The 20,163-nt window shown below is 40.8% G+C and overlaps 1 protein-coding gene across 4 annotated transcripts in view; it reads right to left on the bottom strand.

The window, feature by feature from the left end:
- Nucleotides 1-20,163, bottom strand: part of LOC124553650 (ATP-binding cassette sub-family F member 2) — an 86,936-nt gene that overhangs the window by 58,318 nt on the left and 8,455 nt on the right. For all 4 annotated transcript variants that reach the window (XM_047127528.1, XM_047127527.1, XM_047127529.1 and 1 more), the window contains exons 5-6: nucleotides 5,776-6,107; nucleotides 871-973 (exon numbers count right to left, since the gene is read on the bottom strand). In XM_047127528.1, the coding sequence (XP_046983484.1) occupies nucleotides 871-973; nucleotides 5,776-6,107 (435 nt within the window). The remainder of the gene's footprint in view (nucleotides 1-870; nucleotides 974-5,775; nucleotides 6,108-20,163) is intronic.

The raw sequence follows: 20,163 nt of genomic DNA, 5'->3' as shown, positions 1-20,163 counted from the left end.
TGGTAAGTTACATCACCCTTGTTTTTAGATGTATTTTTCCCACGTGAAATGTTTCCCTATATATTAGTCCCTCCATCACTAAACAACCTACACCATTTTTGCACATTTCCATCATTCATTATTCCTGCACCATGAACCTGAACCAGTGAATTTCAGCAGGATGATCTAGTTTCGCATTTAAGAACCGAATTACTGAGTGTGCTTCACAATCGGCAGGACTGCTGATCGACACAGCGACAAATGAAGTAGTATAACCAACACCGGCAGAGATGTGAAATGTAATGGTGGTGTAGTTAGAGACTGGCCAAGAGTGGCCGACCGTGGATGGACATCACCTGACAGGACACACTGTTTTTGCGTTAAAAATGATCCTCTTATTTAGAATGTAACTAAGCTTAACGACAATAAAATCCACAACAGAAACATTTTTCTTATTTTATCAGTGGTACTGAAGAGGTTAAAGTAGTTCTGTCCAGATACACTACACCTTTTCTCTACCTCCAGTGCGAGCTCAGGAGACAATGAAGATTGTGAGACCACTCACAATCCACTTTCCACTCACAAATCAGCCCCGAGAGCTCTGCGTTAAGATTAACAGATCACAGACAGAGAAGAACGTCTGCAACTCATCGTAAGTGACTGGTAAAGGAGACATCCACAATCTGCCCTCACCCCATCTGAGAGTCCCGACACGTCAGCAGCAGTCAGTATCCGAATGGTACAGCGAACACTCTAAACAGTATCCATCCTGCGAGTGCCTGGAGGAGTGCATCCAGTACGGCACATATTCGGACATACTTGTGTCTCAGGCCCCACTACAGTGAGTCAAATGAGTCTGAATATGTGCAGTGAAAAAAGAAAACTACTCACCGTGTAATACTTTAATTTCTTCTTGTCTAAGTGGATGATGTTGGTACACACACCATTCAGGAAGTCTTGAGAGTGCGAGATTATCACCAGGATTCGCTTGTACCTGTAAAAAGTGATACACACACACATCAGGACTTTCAGTTACACATCTCTCATTAACATTTGTAAAAAAAATTAACTTTAATAAAGAAGGAAGGAGGGTGGAGCACAAGGCATAGATGGACCCGACAGGGCACTGTGCAACACCTGCTACAGTTGGCGGGATGAGAACGTCCGTGCAGTCTTAAGACCAACCACTGTGGCATTCACTTCAATCTATTTGGGGAAACCTACAAACATATTACTGTGAATTGTACAAAAATTGTTTAAATGAAGGTGCCAAGGCAGGGGTTTGGATTCCAGTTGTTCCAATGGAAACCACTGTCTTAACCAATTTACCACATTCCTCAGTAAATACGAGTTCCGTGGAAGAAGTGAGGGAAAGTCACATTGAAATAAACCTCACCACTAAATGTAAATGGTAGCATGTTACAACTTGTCTGGCAGAGACATAAATTTAAGCCAACCACATAAGCTGGAGTCTGTCCACAGATTTTGAGGAATATAAACATTTACACAACAAAAATGACTCTGTATTTTATTCGACAATACCTACAATTTACACTGGTATTGTGACCTTCAGTGCACACACTGGTTGATACATCTCCCCATACTAGTCTATCCTGCACAGGCCCCTATATCTCGGCTTATGTGCTGCAGCTCGCACCCACTTGAACCTGCTTACTGTGATCAAACATTGGTCTCCGTCTACAATTTTTACACCTCACACTTCCCTCCATTGCCGAACTAACTTTTCCTTATATTTCTTTTATCCCCAGTTTCATTCAGTACCTCCTCATTGGTTACATCAGCAGTCTCTTATAGTATCACATTTCAAAGATTTCTACTCTCTCTTTATGTCACAACCGTTTACCGTCCACACTTCACTTCTGTAGAAGGCTACATGTGGGTGTCAGTACTGCCTCTCTTTGGAACCCCAATCCAGCTTCCCAGACGTTAGCTTGTTACAGTTTTCCCTTTCTTCTGAAAACAATTTCAGTCAGTATTTTTGTAGCTATAATTTCTTAAAGTCATGCTTCCCTATTACATCTGTCAGCATCTTCCTTTGGAAGTGGAATTATTATTTTCTTTTTGAAGTCCAATAGTATTTCCCTCATATCACGTATCTTGCAAACTGTGTGAAGTAGTTTTGTCATAGTAAGCTCTTGAATGATGTCAGTAATTACTCCAAGGGCCTAATTTTCACTTTCACCTTTCAGGGCTCTGTCAAATTTTTGTAGTATCAAATCTCCCCTCTCATCTTCATCAACCTACATAATATTGAAATTACAATGAAATCCAGACCTTTAGCTGCTTACAGGCATTGTTAAAAATCAATGGGGACAACTGAAAATGTGTGCCCTGACCGGGACTCTAACCTAGAGATCTCCTGCTTACATGGAGGACACACTATCTGACTGAGCCAGCAAGGACACAGAGGATACTGCGACTGCAGGGACTTACCTCTGGCATGCTCCCCCTGAGACCCACACTTCCAACTTACTATCCACACACTACATTAGTAGTGCCCCTGCCCACAATACTTATTACCCACGGCAGTCAATCTACTGCTTCCCATAGGAGTTAGGGCAATATGAGTGCACCTGCACCGAAAAAGATCATTGGCCAGTAAGCCAGACGTGTCCGAAAGGACAGATACCATCTTCGTATTTACATAACATTGGATTCATGTTTGTTTCCTTTTTACAGGCCCTCCAGCTTTCAGTTTTCACTTCTTCACTCAGTACTACACTGTGATCCAAGCTCTCGATATTCGTACAGCTCCTTTTCTTTTCTCCAAAGTTCTCTCTAATTTTCCTACACGAGTCACTGAGGCGAAACTAGTGCCGTACCTTTGTAAGAGGTATGGAGGTGAGCGATGTGCCCAGTTCACTATTATCAGCGCCATGTCGTCATAACGCGCCTGTGCTTAACATGCACAGGATTGCACCATAATTGAAGAGTGGAATCAAAAATTCATCAGTGTATGCTTAAGTACATTAATGTTAATGTTGCAAAGTCTCAGGATGATCAAATGAATAAGTTAAGCAAAATATGAGTTTAAGAAAAATATAATGGTGCTGAATAATTAAACTACAAAGCTAAAAACTGATCAGAATACAGGGTGTCTACATGGACAAGGAAAAAAAAAATCCCAGATTTTTCTCAGATGTCCCAGTTAAAAAACACACTTTTTCCCAGGTGAAAATACACTTTTTCCGTGTTAGGGGGTGACAGAATACTTTCTCTCTGAACCATAAAATTTAGAAACCCTTTGAATGGTTCAGATTTTATACACCTGTGTAGAACTTCCCGGCACTTCAGGGAACGAACTCTGCACATGCACGAATCTGGCAGCTTGGACTCGCCAGAAGAATTTTTCCAGCTGTGTGTGACTGCTTGTTGATACTGCCGATACAGCTAACAGCCGTACTTCAAATAGCCATAAGCGGGAGCAGGTTCTGCTCATACGCGAATCAATTGTGCACGCGCACGAGCCCGCTGGCAACTGCTCAAACGAATCTAGTGCAAACCGCTGTGACCTCACAGTAAACGGAAGCAGTTTTTTGTTATTAAATATTGCATAGTCTTCGTCCTAAAGCCTTCGACACATTTTGGTGTTGGCAGGCGCTTTGTGTGCACTGTCGTTTGTTGTTGGAAACGGCGCATTTCCTTTGCAACTTAAGTTTATTTTGGTTTTCTTTCCCTTGTTCATGTTTTATTGCTGCAGTATTATTCTGCAGTAGTGGGCCAAAGTAAAATTATTTGTTAGAGCATCATTTCTTACCAGTCAAAATTACAAAATTTTTAACTGAAAACTAAAACAATGAAAACTTCCCAGAATACTAAAAAAAAATTCCAAGTTCTTCCCGGTTTTCTCCCGGATGAAAAAATTCCCGGGATTTTCCCAGATCTCCTGCTTGTCCCGGGTCGTATACATCCTGGAATATGAAATTGTACGTCACAAAAGTTACAAGCCCTAACTTGTTCAGAGCAGTATTTTGGTTAAAATCTGCATTTTTCAAAAAAATGCAAGCTGCTAAATATTTGACTCAGAAAGCTGAAAATTCTTAAGAAGCACCAGTAAAAACATTAAATATGTGACATCCACCAGGGTGAACTGTTGGAGGGTATGATTCCATGGAGCTTAACATACATCGTAATACAGATTATTTCACGAAGTCGATCTCACAGCTACGGACCTCTCCTCGTCAGTGCTGCTCAATTGTTACTTCAGGTTTTCAACATAATTTAATTTCTGCATAACATATCTAATAGTAATTCATAATCAGAGACAGACTGGCACTACTGTAACACATTCTTCACTGGAGGGAAACCACAATTTGTCGTTTCCCCACAGTTTGTAAATGTCTTGGAAGGTCTAAAGCCCAAATACATAGGTGGAAGGCGAATATCATTCTTGAAACACAAAATACTACTAGGCCTCTTCCCTGAGGTGAATGTGAAACCAGAATCTGAACATAAAATTACATACTTTACTACTTGCAAAAATACTATAGTCACTAGCCTATATATCAAAATTTTGTGAGTTAACTTTAATAACAATGGTCCTAAATATTAAAATTACATAATATAAAGTGGATACATTAGTTTTTCATAGGAAATATATAATTTTGAGACTATTTAAAACAAGTCAACCATATGATACTTGTGGTCTCCCTATAACTTCTATTTTCGCAAACATCTACTTTTCTCAGAATTTTGTGTCTGTGCTTTACGTGCTTACAGTTGTCAGTGACTTTATATTTTTCCAAGTGTTACTTACAATTTTTAACAGCACATCCTCAGTGTTATGGATGCAGCAGCATCCATAATGGTATGACGACATGCCGGAAACCAGCTAAAAACAGTAACACTTGCAAAAACATCTACGAATAACTGAGGTGGAAAAGGAAGACTACCTAAAACAATGAGCATGCCAGTCTGGCATATATATGTGCTTCTTAGAAGGAAATCTCAATATTCAGGGATGTGACAATCATTTTAAGCAAAAAAATTCATATGGCCTATGTCCTACTCCCAATCGCTTCTGAAATACAATATGCGTGCTGGTAGTAAACTACGTTGCATAATTTCCAGAATGTGTTGCTGTTCCTGCACAGGTTGTTGAACTACAGTTTCAGAAGAAAAATGGGAACTTGGAGGAAGAACTGTCACAGAATGTGCTGAAAACTCTAGTAAATACTTTATAACCGGGATTTCGATGTGTCGGAAAGTGCAGCTGACAATTCCACAGCAGTAGGAGCACTACTGTCGCAAACTTACACCATATCTGCATATTCTTTGTTAGCGTAGATGTGTGGCACTTTAGCGAGCACATGTACAAATACAGTTAACCGACGCTTCTCTCTAGTACGATCCCAATCCCTAGAGCACAACGTGACTTGCAACTCACCATAGACAACTGTGTATTGAACAGGCTAGTTTAACAACAGAAAGGCAGTCCACGCAAAGAGCTTTACAGCAACTATCTAGGTTGGGCTACAATATATCATCAAAGAGGTTGGGTAGGTACGGCACGTTATCTACACACCACTAGCCCAAAAACAAATGTAGATTACTGTCCTAGTTTTGAACACCATTTGGAATAGGGTGCAAGTCCAAAGGAAGTTTTTTCCTTCACATGAGTGTTCTCATATCTCTGAATACTGACCAATCCTCCTGGGGCACACAGGTATAATACGAAAAGCACAACTGAGAGGAAACAACTTGAGAACCAGCTCATAATAAACGAACAGTCCCGTCTGCTTCTAGTGACAGAGCCCACGCCCCTGCACTACTCACGACTTGAGTTCCTCCTCGAGCCAGACGCAGGCGTCCAAGTCAAGGTGGTTGGTCGGCTCGTCCAGCAGTAGCAGGTGCGGCGTCACATACAGAGCGCGGGCCAGTGCGATGCGCATGCGCCAGCCTCCACTGAAGTCGCGCGTGCGCTTCCGCTGCATGTCGGGCGAGAAGCCGAGACCGTGCAGGATCCAGGCGGCACGCGCCTCCGCCGTGTCAGCCGACAGGTCGTCCAGCCGCTCGTACACGTCCAGCAGCTGTTCCTGCGACTCGTCATCCTCGCACGACACCAGCGACTCCGCCAGCTTCTCCAGGCGGATGCGCTCCTCGTCCACCTGCCGGCGGCAGACAGTTTGATGCCTGTGCTTGCTGGCAGTGTCAGACAGTGAGGTGCAATACTTACACTTGCTACAGTCAAACTCCTACCATAAATACTTTTTCTTTTCTCTGTTCCTTATGTAATACATACATTGTGTATATGGGATGTTAAAAATGTGTTCCACATTTTGAGAGGTGGTAGTCTGGACCAAAACAAGATGAAAATGTCTGGAAACATGGGCCGTGAAATGGGTACCTTAGAAGTACAAGCACATTTTCATCTTTGCTACTGTGAAACTCATCTTTTTTCTATTAGGTTGTTGCACAAGTTCATAGCATCTTTGTTTTGCACATTGGTATTCGAGTTGCTTTGAGTTTGTTTACTGAAAGACATAATTTTCATTTGTAGTTCACTGTTGCTATTTGATTTTACATACTGCCACCTGGAAAAAAAAGCAAGTGGCATTATGGACACCAAAAAGTGGAGTGCCAAGCAGAGGAATCAAAATAATTCTGACTTATTTTTCTGAACGAGTTCAACAGACGGGTGACAGAGGCAGCCTGGAACATTTGGACCACGTATGGAGTCAAACATTTTTTGTGTCTGCGAGAAGAACGAAGGATGTTAGACAGAACATCTACCCCAGAATGCCCACTTAATTCCAAACCCCATGAAGAGAGTCACAATGTTCAAATTTACGCAGTTAAACAAGTCGCGACTTGACCCTGTCTGAATTGGATGACACAGAAGCAGTAATGCCCAGGAGAAATGGGGCTATTGAAATGCTGTCCAATGCAATGAGTGAAGTCGCCAGCAGTCAGTCTCCTCCTCATCACATCCAGTAAGTCTCCATTGAGCCAATGTTCTGGGCTACTTTTCTGTCTCTCTCCCCATTTTCTAAGCCATGCCTAACAAAATATTATATCAATATCTCTAACAAAATGTCATTTTTTGTAATGCTAGTGCCCAAACAGTGTAAAGGAAATTCTCTCTCTCTCTCTCTCTCTCTCTCTCTCTCCCCCCCCCCCCCCCCCCCCCAAAAAAGAAGAATCAAAATTTTCACTACAGCACTGAGTAACACAGCCAATGTCTCAAACAATCTGTATATTGGGAACCTAAATTTGGACTGATCTTCACCAAAAATCTCAGAAATTACTCTCCTTCCTGGCTTAAAAGACAGTTAATGGTCCCTTTACCACCATAGTTCTCTCTTCTTTGACATGCATATCTTCCGCAGTTCACTTTAGTCATAACCCCCCCCGCCCGCGCCAGCGCCTTCCTCCCCCCACATCTTCCCCATCTACAAAGACCACCTCTCCTCCACCCCCCCCCCTCACCTACACATACCTCTAAACCATCTGATCTTTCTGAACCAATGAAACTATTTGGTTCCCGATGTCTTTTCAAGTCTCAAACGCGATGATGCATGCAGGCAAACTGCAGCTACAAATGAAAATGTATTCAAATCCCAGCCTTTTACAAATTTTAATTCATTGCTTCAGTTTGCATATATACGTAACAGATGTCCGAGATTTGAAAAGGTCTCTGGAACCAAATAGCTTCATTTGGTCAAAGCACCTACGCCTGCATTTCAGGCAGGATTATCCATTTCATATGATGCCAAGATGCTATTCCAACAAAGTTGGGGAGCCTCTACAAAGCTGTTCGAGTTTAAGGGGAAAACCAAGTGCACTGAGGAGTGAAAGGGAATTTGGCTTTAAGATGGAGGTGTGCTAAAGTAGTCTGTGCAGTTGTGCAAAACTACTGTGCCAGGGTGGTGTACTGGTTAGAACATCTGCAAATTGGAAATTTGTGGTAAGGTCTTATGGGACCAAACTGCTCAGTCACTAAGCCTACACACTGCTTAATCTACCTTTAACTAACTTACACTATAGACAACACACACCCAACCCACGTCCAAGGGAGGACTCGAACCTCTGACAGAGGGGAGCCACACAGACTGTGACAAGGCACCTCAGACCGTGTGGCTACCCCGCCCGGCAGCACATCTGCCAACTGTACAGGACACCCAGGTTCGAATCTTGGCTTTGGTACAAATTTTCATTCTTCACTTCAGTCTTCATATAAACTTATTTCTGAACAGTTACTCTGTCACTCCCATCTTCTGTCATTATCCATTATGTTTCTAATGGCATTAAACACAGCTTCAAAAGTGCTAAACCAATTTAATTTCACTATTATTACCAATGTTTGTTATTAAACAATGGAGACTCATGGAGGTAATATCAACAATGTAGGAAAAGACAGATTGCTACTTGCTGTAAAGACACATCAAGTTGCAGACAGGAACAATTAAAAGACACTTACATAAAACTTTCAGCCACAACCTTCATCAATAAACACACACACACACACACACACACACACACACACACACACACACACACACAGCAGCATCTCTGGCCGGAAATGCTGGAGGTGGCTCTGTGTGTGTGTGTGTGTGTGTGTGTGTGTGTGTGTGTGTGTCTCAATACCCAAGCATTTATGACTGCATGCTGTAGCTGCAGGTATTTCTGCAGATCTCAGTAAATTTCCTTTTTTGTAGTTGTCAGATGTATATTTTATTAATATCATTGATCTTCAAAAGCCCACCAAGATCTCCTGAACTACTGCATATGCTACAAACCACTGGGACTTCTTTCTCTGGTTTACACCACAGTTGGTGTAGTTGTATTTTCATAAAGTACAAATACCTGCCAAGTTGTACTAGCTATTTCTCACCAATTCTGCAATCAGCTGGGACAGCAATGTCAATCATTTACTGTTCACCCTTCTCCACAGCTGTGATGCCTGGTGTAATGTGTTCCAGCATTCAATCTGTCCAAAGTTTCGATTATCACAGTAATTTGGAAAATTCATTTTCTAAAACTTTCTCTGGCTCTTTGTACCACTAATTTCTTGCCAGCAGCAGATGGTAATTGTGGCCTAGTTCCACTGTATCATTTGTGGCACATCAGTGTGCCTGTACTTCTAAATTGGTCTGAGGAATCCTTTTGGAACAGCAGAAGACATGATAAATTGTTTCATCAGCTTCTTCACACTTCAGATCTTTTGCCAATTTCTTGATTATTCTGGATTTGATGGCATTCATTCCGATAGCTTGGTCTTCTGCACAGAAAGAATCATTCCAGTTTTCTTCTTCAGTGTTCCACTGCTCAGGCAAGATTGGGTCTTTTCCTTACTATTTTTTGCCTTCGATCTTCTCCCTGCAACGCTTTATTGCACAAGCTGACAGTCCAGCACTGAACTACAGCTTTCTGGCATTGATTCATAATTTGCTGTACCTTCAGAAGCTTTCTGTTGTTGGCTTCAATCAGGGCTAATTCTTTGCCATTATTATTTATTATTATTATTATTATTATTATTATTTCTTTACTTTCTCAGATGTTAAGTTTGGTTAAAAATGGAAAGTGACGCGGACCTTGATCAAGCATCACTTCCTTTTAACTGTACGGTATATGTTATATTGCATTTAGGAACTTTCGGGTAATTGGACATGTATCAATAATTACAGATTTCTGTAGTTTTATATATAAGTTTGGATGTAGCTGTATTGCATTGATGTACTGGTGGATATTGTGTGGTATGACTCCTGTAGTTGATGGTATAATTGGTATAATGTCAACTTTATCCTGATGCCACATGTCCTTGACTTCCTCAGCCAGTTGGATGTATTTTTCAATTTTTTCTTCTGTTTTCTTTTGTATATTTGCTGTATTGGGTATGGATATTTCGATTAGTTGTGTTAATTTCTTCTTTTTATTGGTGAGTATGATGTCAGATTTGTTATGTGATGGTCTTTAATCTGTTATAATGGTTCTGTTCCAGTATAACTTGTATTCATCATTCTCCAGTACATTTTGTGTGCATACTTGTAAGTGGGAATGTGTTGTTTTATAAGTTTATGTTGTAAGGCAAGCTGTTGGTGTATTATTTTTGCTACATTGTCATGTCTTCTGGGGTATTCTGTATTTGCTAGTATTGTACATCTGCTTGTGATGTGATCTACTGTTTCTATTTGTTGTTTGCAAAGTCTGCATTTATCTGTTGTGGTATTGGGATCTTTAATAATATGCTTGCTGTAATATCTGGTGTTTATTCTTTGATCCTGTATTGCAATCATGAATTCTTCCGTCTCACTGTATATATTGCGTTTTCTTAGCCACATGTTGGATGCGTCTTGATCGATGTGTGGCTGTGTTTGATGATATGGGTGCTTGCCATGTAGTGTTTTCTTTTTCCAATTTACTTTCTTCTTATCTGTTGATGTTATGTGATCTAAAGGGTTGCAGAAGTGGTCATGAAATTGCAGTGGTGTAGCCGATTTATTTATACGAGTGATTGCTTTGTGTATTTTGCTAGTTTCTGGTCGTTCTAGAAAGAATTTCCTTAAATTGTCTACCTGTCCATAATGTAGGTTTTTTATGTCGATAAATCCCCTTCCTCCTTCCTTTCTGCTTAATGTGAATCTTTCTGTTGCTGAATGTATGTGATGTATTCTATATTTGTGGCATTGTGATTGTGTAAGTGTATTGAGTGCTTCTAGGTCTGTGTTACTCCATTTCACTACTCCAAATGAGTAGGTCAATATTGGTATAGCGTAAGTATTTATAGCTTTTGTCTTGTTTCTTGCTGTCAATTCTGTTTTCAGTATTTTTGTTAGTCTTTGTCTATATTTTTCTTTTAGTTCTTCTTTAATCTTTGTATTATCTATTCCTATTTTTTGTCCGTATCCTAGATATTTATAGGCATCTGTTTTTTTCCATCGCTTCTATGCAGTCGCTGTGGTTATCCATTATGTAATCTTCCTGTTTAGTGTGTTTTCCCTTGACTATGCTATCTTTCTTACATTTGTCTGTTCCAAAAGCCATATTTATAACATTGCTGAATACTTCTGTTATCTTTAGTAATTGGTTGAGTTGTTGATTTGTTGCTGCCAGTAGTTTTAGATCATCCATGTATAGCAAATGTGTGATTTTGTGTGGGTATGTTCCAGTAATATTGTATCCATAATTTGTATTGTTTAGCATGTTGGATAGTGGGTTCAGAGCAAGGCAGAACCAGAAAGGACTTAATGAGTCTCCTTGGTATATTCCACGCTTAATCTGTATTGGCTGTGATGTGATATTGTTTGAATGTGTTTGGATATTAAGGGTGGTTTTCCAATTTTTCATTACTATGTTTAGGAACTGTATCAATTTAGGATCTACTTTGTATATTTCCAATATTTGTAGTAACCATGAGTGGGGTACACTATCAAAAGCTTTTTGGTAATCAATGAACGCATAGTGTAGTGACCTTTGTTTAGTTTTAGCTTGGTATGTCACCTCTGCATCTATTATCAGTTGCTCTTTACAACCTCGTGTTCCTTTGCAACAGCCTTTTTGTTCTTCATTTACAATTTTGTTCTGTGTTGTATGTGTCAATTTCTGTGTAATGATTGAAGTTAATATTTTGTATACTGTGGGTAGGCATGTTATGGGGCGATACTTAGCTGGGTTTGCTGTGTCTGCTTGTTCTTTAGGTTTCAGGTAAGTTATTCCATGTGTAAGTGTATCAGGGAATGTGTATGGGTCTGCAATGTAACTGTTAAATAATTTATGATATGAATATAATAGAGGTAAACATTCCACGTGGGAAAAATATATCTAAAAACAAAGATGATGTGACTTGCCAAAACGAAAGTGCTGGCAGGTCGATACACACACAAACAAACACAGCCATACACACAAAATTCTAGCTTTCGCAACCAACGGTTGCTTCGTCAGGAAAGAGGGAAGGAGAGGGAAAGACGAAAGGATGTGGGTTTTAAGGGAGAGGGTAAGAAGTCATTCCAATCCTGGGAGCGGAAAGACTTACCTTAGGGGGAAAAAAGGACGGGTATGCACACACACACACACACACACACACACACACACACACACTGACATTTGATTTCTTATAAATTGTGTTAGCTGTCCGATGTCTTCTCAGTTTTTCTATTCTGATCTGTAGCCCGTGTTGCCATGCTGGTTTTGTGGGTTTCTTCTGTGTGTTGGTTGGTTCCGATCTCTGCCTAGTGTGTATATTTAGTGTAGTGAGTGCTCCTATATAAACCAGTAGTTGTAACTCTTCCATAGTTGTGTTTTCATTTATTTTGTTGTGTATGATTGTGTTGATAGTTTTTATTGTTGTTTCGACTTGTGGGTTATTTGGCGGTCTATGCAAGAATGGTCTAATGTCTGTATTTGTGTCTTTGTATTCTATATATGTCAGCTGAAATTTTTCGTCTATATCTAACATATGTGTCACTTCGTGTTCTATTTGTGCTTGTTCTGGTGGCTGTCTTAAGATTTCATTTTCCTCTGATTGTTTAATTGACGTGTGTTGTTCTTTGTTTGTTTGCTCTGGGATGTTTGAGTCCATTACTGTATTTTCTTCTTCTTCGTCTTCTGATTGCACATTAGTTTGTTCCAGTATTTGTTGTACTTGTTGTTTGATGTTTTCTAATTCTGACTAGGGTATCCTGTTATTTTTGATTATTACACGTATCTGATCAGCTAGTCATTGTTCTGTTAAAAATTTTAATTCTGGGTATCTGGTAATAAATGTTGTGTAAACTTGTGATCTATATCCAGTTGTGTTGGTTCCTAGGTTAGTTGCTTGGTAATAACAGAACATGAGGTGTCGATTAACTTCATCTGACCATCTCATTCTCTGTCTTTGTTTTCCTTCTAGGGTGGTTGCAGGAAGCATATCCTGCAAAACACCTCTATTTGGATTTAAATCTTTTTCCAGTTGGCTAGCAGTGTCATTACCATTGTGGGCGGTCATAGGGTTCAAGCGTCGTCCCCGACCATGACGGCGCTTGTCCGAGGCTTCTTTAGTTATGTCCTGAACCAAGTAATCACACTAAAAGGGGGGTTAGCCCTATTAGTGGTTTGTTCTTTTCATCGCCTTTTACGACTGGCAGAACATACCGGAGGCCTATTCTTTTCCCGGGCCTCCACAGGGTTTATTATTATTATTATTATTATTATTATTAATATATTTCCTTCCTTCCTCAGACGTTATGTCTGGTTAAAAATGGAAAGTGACGCGGACCTTGATCAAGCGTGACTTCCTTTTAACTGTGCGGTATGTGTTACATTGCATTTAGGAACTTTCAGGTAATTGAACATGTATCAATAATTACAGATTTCTGTAGTTGTATAGATATGTTTGGATGTAGCTGTATTGTGTTGATGTACTGGTGGATATTGTGCTGTATGACTCCTGTAGTTGATAGTATAATCGGTATAATGTCAACTTTATCCTGATGCCACATCTCCTTGACTTCCTCAGCCAGTTGGATGTACTTTTCAATTTTTTCTCCTGTTTTCTTTTGTATATTTGTTGTATTGGGTATGGATATTTCGATTAGTTGTGTTAATTTCTTCTTTTTATTGATGAGTATGATGTCAGGTTTGTTATGTGGTGTTGTTTTATCTGTTATAATGGTTCTGTTCCAGTATAATTTGTATTCATCATTCTCCAGTACATACTACTACTACTACTACTACTACTACTACTAACATTGGTGATAATTTTTATCACAACCACAACATCTCAGATCTACGTAACTGAACCACAAGTACATGTAGAAACTGAGAATGATTTGTAAAACCCCAATTTCTTAAAGAATTGAACTTCCATGTACAAAACAGCTTCAAATATCTGATTACTTTACAAATGATTTAATGTGTTTAATGCCCGACATTAAGCATGAAAGTGAGAAAAAGCATAGTAAAGGTTTTAAATTAAGCTTAACCTTTTTGGAAGTTGATGATAACGTGTTCCCATTATGTAACAATGGATGAATATAAACTGGTTAATTTGTGCTCTATTTTAAGCCTAGCCAGTTTTTCATGCATCTTAATGTTTATCATGTCACATTTCCTGAACTTTGTCTTATAATGGAAATTTTGGTGGTACATTCAGTGATCTACGAAGATACTGCCTGCGAGGCTCAATTTTTATTGCACTAACAGTGAAAATGTACAAAGCAACAAACTTTTCTTTCCTTCCAACATTTTGTAGGGTGGGTCAGTCGAACAAAGCTTTGCAAAGGTTTGAAAATACACAAAGTTTGTCAGAAGTTGCTAATTGCTCTCATTCTCAAATATCGGACACCAAGTTATGCTACTGACAAAGAACCTACATCAACCTGGAAAGACAGCACTAAAATTAGTAATTATGTCCCACTTTGCGGAAACAGTCCGAGTCCTCTGGCTGGGCACCATAACAGCTTGTCATTCACTTTCACAAAAGTATGCACGACCGGTAATCTGTTCGCACTCTCCTTCCTCCACCCCTCTCTGCCACATTCTTGAGACACTGACCATAGTGAACAGCATACGATGGTGGCTGGTAAATACAGCCACTGACCCTTCTGCCTAAGGTATCTGGGCCCTCTGACACTGCACAGTGTCCTCTCGTCGTACACACAACTCGATAAACATATCGGAGTGGTCCTGGACCATCATTCGACTGACTGCCTGTCAGGCCTCCGACTCCGGTGAGCTGACCGTGAATACCAACAAACAGCTGCTGGTGCACATAATAGCACGTGCACAACTGTTGTCCGAGACCTGCCGACATGCGAACTCCATACAGTTTACAGTTTCTGGGTCGGGCCAACCGTCCCAACAAATCTCAGCACGTATGATCTGAACTGAATTTAGCTTAAAACAAGTTCAAATTCTTTTGGTGGGACACGTGTACTGTACAAACCTCAGCAAGTAACACAATTTAGTTCCAGTTCCTCTACAACAATTTCTTAAATAGAACACTACAATGGTCAGTGCAAAAAAAAATGAGCAGACAGCAGAGTTATTTTGTGTAACTCTCTCTTCTTAAGTCTGTATTATTTAGAATGCAAATTTCAGTGTGATGTTGCCTCGGCACAATATCTGCTGTTTCACACGAGAAAGGGGTGCCGGGGAGAGAGAACTAACTCCGTGCTCTGTACTCAGCCTGTCCTTCCTCTCCCACTTCTTATGAGTCACCAGAGAAGAAAGTTGCACTCCATAACACTGACAGGATGTGGAAATGCTTGCAGAGCCAAGTGAGAAAAAGGGTAATAGAATAGATTGCTACCATTTAGTGGGGATTTTGAATCATAGACAGGCAACAAAAAAAAGACTGCTAACCAAGTACACTTTTGGCCAAAAGGGCCGCCTCCTGAAATAGGACCCCCCCCCCCCCCCCCCACCACACACACACACACACACACACACACACACACACACACACACACACACACACACACACCCCATGGCCACAAAGGCCAGACTGCAAGCAATAGCAAATGTGACAAGCAATCTAGGTGGTGGGAGGTGAGGGGAGGCTGGGGTGGTGAGGGTGAAGGGATAGCAGGTTACCGTATTTACTCGAATCTAAGCCGCCCCTGAAAAATGAGACTCTAAATCAAGGGAAAAAAAAATTTCTCGAATCTAAGCCGCACCTGAAGAGAAAAGTTTTAGGCCGCACCTCCAAATCGAAACAAAGTTGGTCCATTGTAATGCGAGACACAATTTAGGTCAAATGAATGACGATACAGCTACAGTAGTTTGGTTCCAGTCGTAAGCTTAGCAGTTAAGCTTTACCAGGTAGCCACTGCTATGCGTCAGGCGCTCCGTCCGTATTTTTACGGGTACCCTTCCTTTTTCACGTGCTTCGTCTGGTTTGAATTGATTGATTATTTTTCTTTGATCTGATAAGTGCCGTTCTCTTTGTTATAGGTGTTTACGTCACTCTTAGCTGAAAATGCATTACTGTACTGCGTCTTGAATTGTTTGTTGCATTCTGATCATGAGTGTTTATGGCCTGACGGCGCTCGCGGCATGGCTTGCTTTTGTGCGCGCTACTGCCGCTTACAATTTTAAAAAAGAGAGAGGAATAGTCTCATTAGAAAAACAATGGCAAGAGACTTATTTGTTGTTACTTACACTGCTGCTTTCTTTGATAATGATCAACAAGAACCAAATAATAGTTTGCGTATGATAGCTGTTCTGAACGAGAGCGTAGTGAAAATTTTTCTCCGTTTGAAAATCTTTGCAGACACCTTTTTACTACATTACATTCTGCACAGAAATTAGAGTCATCTTAGATTTACAAATCTAGTCAATTGCCGTGCTTCATTTCTGACTATCACTATTAGGCATAAGAATAATACGAATAGAAACATGACATGATATGTATATTCTTCCGCGTTTGCTGTTGTCTCACTCTAGTTTCGTAATTTATTAGGCAGACGGGATTTAAATGAGATAGCAGCAAACATGAAAGAATACATGGCAAAATGTTTATATTCGTATTATTCTTACAGTGAAGTGAATACTGCATGTGATTCACAATTCATAAAAGTTTCTATTAGCAACCATCTCTTCTCACAGGTAGGAAAAAATTCAGAACGTATAGTTGGCAATAGTGACAACATCCCAACAGTCTTGCCAGTCGGATTTTCGTAGTACATTGAAGTGCTGCTACATTCGAAGATGAACAATATGGAAACTTTGGGCAGAGAAAAAAAGCTCGTCTTACACCTTTCTTTCTTCCTTTCTTTCTTTCTTTTGTGTAGAGCTACATATATTTGACGGCAGAACTACATATATTCGACGGCAGAAGTTAGTTGTGGCGGCACCTACCAACATTTTTCAGAACTTCCGTTTACTTTGCACTCGATTCTAAGCCGCAGGCAGTTTTTTGGATTACAAAAAGCGGAAAAAAAGTGCGGCTTAGATTCGAGTAAATACGGTAGGGGTGGATGATGGTATTGGACAGATGGTACGACAGCTAGGTGCAGTCAGTAAAATTGAGGGTGGGTGGTGGGTGGGGGGTAAAAAGGCTGTGGGTGAGTGAAGGACAGGGAGAGACCAAGGTTGAGGCAAGGAGGGCCACGGGAAATAAAAGATACTGCAGGGAGAGTTCCTACCTGCACAAGTCAAAAAGCTGTTATCAGTAGGAGGGATCCAGGTGGCACTAGGCTGTGAAGTACTCAGTAAAACGAAGGTTCTATTGGGCAGCGTGCTCGGCAACTGAGTGGTCCCGCAGTTTCTCAGCCACAGTTTGTCAGTAATTGTGCCCACAAAGAATGCAACACAGTGGTTGCAGCTTAGGTTGTAGATAACTCTACTGCTTTCACAAGTAGCCCTGCCTTGATGGGAATGCAATGTTTGTGGTAAGATGTACGGGACAGGTCATGCATCTCGGTTCACTACAGGGATATGAGCCATGAGGTAAGGGGATGGGAACACGGGTGGAGTAGAGATGGAGTAGGGATGGAAGAGGGTACTGTAGGTTTGGCGGGCGGCAGAATACCGCAGTGGGAGGCCCGGAAAGGATAGTGGGAAGGTCATTCTTCATTTCACAGCACAATGAGATGTAGTCAACACCCTGTCATAGAATGTGATTCAGTTGCTCCAGTCCAGGATAGTATCGAGTCATGGGGGGAATGTTCCTCTGTGGTCAGACGGCGAGGCTTTGGGAGGTGGTGGGTGACTGGAGAAAGAAAACACAAGAGATCTGTTTGCATATAGGGTTGGAAGGATAATTTCAGACTGTGAAAGCCTCAGTGAGATTTTCAGTATATTTTGAGTGGAACTGCTCAACACCACAGATGCGACAGCCACAGGTGGGTATGTTGTACAGGAGAGCTTCTCGGTACGGAATAGGTGGAAGCTGTCGAAGTGGAGGTATTGCTGGTGGTTGGTAGGTTTGATTCGGACAGAGGTACTGATGTAGCCTTCTTTGAGGTGTAGGTAAACATTGAGGAACGTGGATTGTTGGAGTAAAGACAACCAGGTCATGTGAACAGGGGATCAGGTGCTGATGTTCAAGAGGAATGTGGATAGGGTGTCCTCACCCTCAATACAGATCACGAACATGCTATCAATGAATCTGAACCAGATGAGGGGTTTGGGATTTTGGGTGGTTATGAAGAATTCCTCTAGATTGCCACAAATATGTTGGCACAGGATAGTGACATGCGGGTGCCCACTGCTGCACCACAGATTTGTTTGTAGGCGATGCCTTCAAATATGAAGTAGCTGTGGGTGAAGATATAGCTGATCGCCATGACCAGAAAGGAGGCTGTGGGTTTGGAATTCATTGGGCACCGGAAAACTTAGTGTTAAATAGCAGCGAGGCTATGGGCATTGGGGTGTCAGTGTAAAGGGAGGTGGCATCAATAGTGGCAAGCAGGCATTGTGTGGTAAAGGAACCAATCCTGGATTTTCTGTCGTTTGAATAAGGGTTATAGTGCAGACACCAAAAGGAATAACTACTGTTGTTGACAGGTACAGACATAGGGACCTCAAAATATTTTCATGAATAACAAATTTGTCAGTCACTTACCTTCTACCCGTGGGAAGAAGGTTAGTGCTCTAATTTAAACAATTTAGCTGTCAATGAATACTTTCAAAATGTAACACCACTCTGGTAACTGAGGGCGTCTGACTGAAATTGTGGTTTGTGGATACTGAACTCTACAGATATTACTTTTTAGTTTTGTGAAATGAACAATTTTACATTTCTGAACATTTAAAGCAAGATGCCAATCTTCGTACTACTTTGAAATGTCATCAGATCCAACATACTGGTGCAGCTTTTTTCAGATAGAACTTCGTTATATACAACCACATTAGCTGCAGAAAGTGTGATGTCAATATTAATATTATCTGAGAGGGCACTAAGGAACACTGTAAACAAACAAACTTTTTATGGAATTTGCTATTTGCTTTCCATTGGTTTGTCAAACAAACGTGCAGATATTCAACCCAAGTCTGGCAAGTTTAACCTGACATTTGAAACAGCTCTCACACTGTGCATATCATGAGGGTAAAATTTTGAGACTAGTCTGAATGGCTATCAATGTAGACAAAACACTTCTTGCACTAACTTTAGCACTGTATATGGAGAAGAAAAAGTAAACAACAGGTTGGTGCAGGGAATAAATGACATTGAGATATAAATATATCCACCAAATTCTGTCAACAGAATGTTACATTCAGAACCTGGTGATTAGACCAACTGACACCAAATTATGTTGATCAGAACTTGTTTGCAAAATATTTTACCACTCAGATTTTCACAACTATTTTTTGAAGTTAATGAACCATTTCATTCTGTCGTCTATGATTTCTTGTTGCAAACATAAAATCAGTGATGAAAGAGTTTCCATTTGAAGGCCGTACAGTCCAGAATCAGTATGCCAATTGGGCAAAATCGTCGTGAGAATTGAGGTAATCATCCCACTGACACACCAGGTTGAAGATACTCTTAGCAAAACACCATGTCCTACTCCATGAAGAAGTCAATAACTGCCTGATGCACATTCTCGTTTGACAACATCGCCGACCCTTCAATGCCTTTTTTTAAGGGACCAAATGTGTGATAATCACATAGGGAGACAGGACTGTAGGGTCAGTGCTTGAATGTCCTCTACTTAAATTTTTTTTTTATATTTGTGGTAAGTTCCTATAGGACCAAACTGCTGAGGTCATTGGTCCCTAGGCTTACACACTACTTAATCTAACCTAAACTAACTTACACTAAGGACAACATACACAGCCATGCCCAAAGGATGACGTGACCCTCCGACGGGAGCAGCCGTGTGAACTGTGGCAAGGGGCCTCAGACTGGGGAGCGTAGCCATGCGGCCCCCTACTCTAGTTGGTGTAACTCATGCATTTTGAAATTTGCAATATGGGATTGTGAGTTTTCAGGAAGCAGCAGCAAGCCTTGTTGCACAGACATGCTGGCCTATACACATTCTTCACACTTCAACAAATGTCTATCAGTGTTTCTCCTTTGGCAGCCACGGAAAGGACAACAGCGCAGAGGTCCTGTTTGAATGCTTTTGGTAGTAAACATCTTTGCATTTACCGCACCCACGTCACAGAGACACTATCATCTCACTAATCCCTTACCTACGTGTCAACGCTTATGTACCCGCTTCTGAGTGACGCTACTTTACATGCATGCTGTAGCATCGTCAAACAGAAAATTTTTGATTGCTCATTACATTGTAT

This window comes from Schistocerca americana, chromosome 11, assembly GCF_021461395.2.
Source record: "Schistocerca americana isolate TAMUIC-IGC-003095 chromosome 11, iqSchAmer2.1, whole genome shotgun sequence".
Lineage (NCBI taxonomy): Eukaryota > Metazoa > Arthropoda > Insecta > Orthoptera > Acrididae > Schistocerca > Schistocerca americana.
Note: the sequence above shows the minus strand (reverse complement) of the source record. Positions and strands in the feature narration are given on the sequence as shown.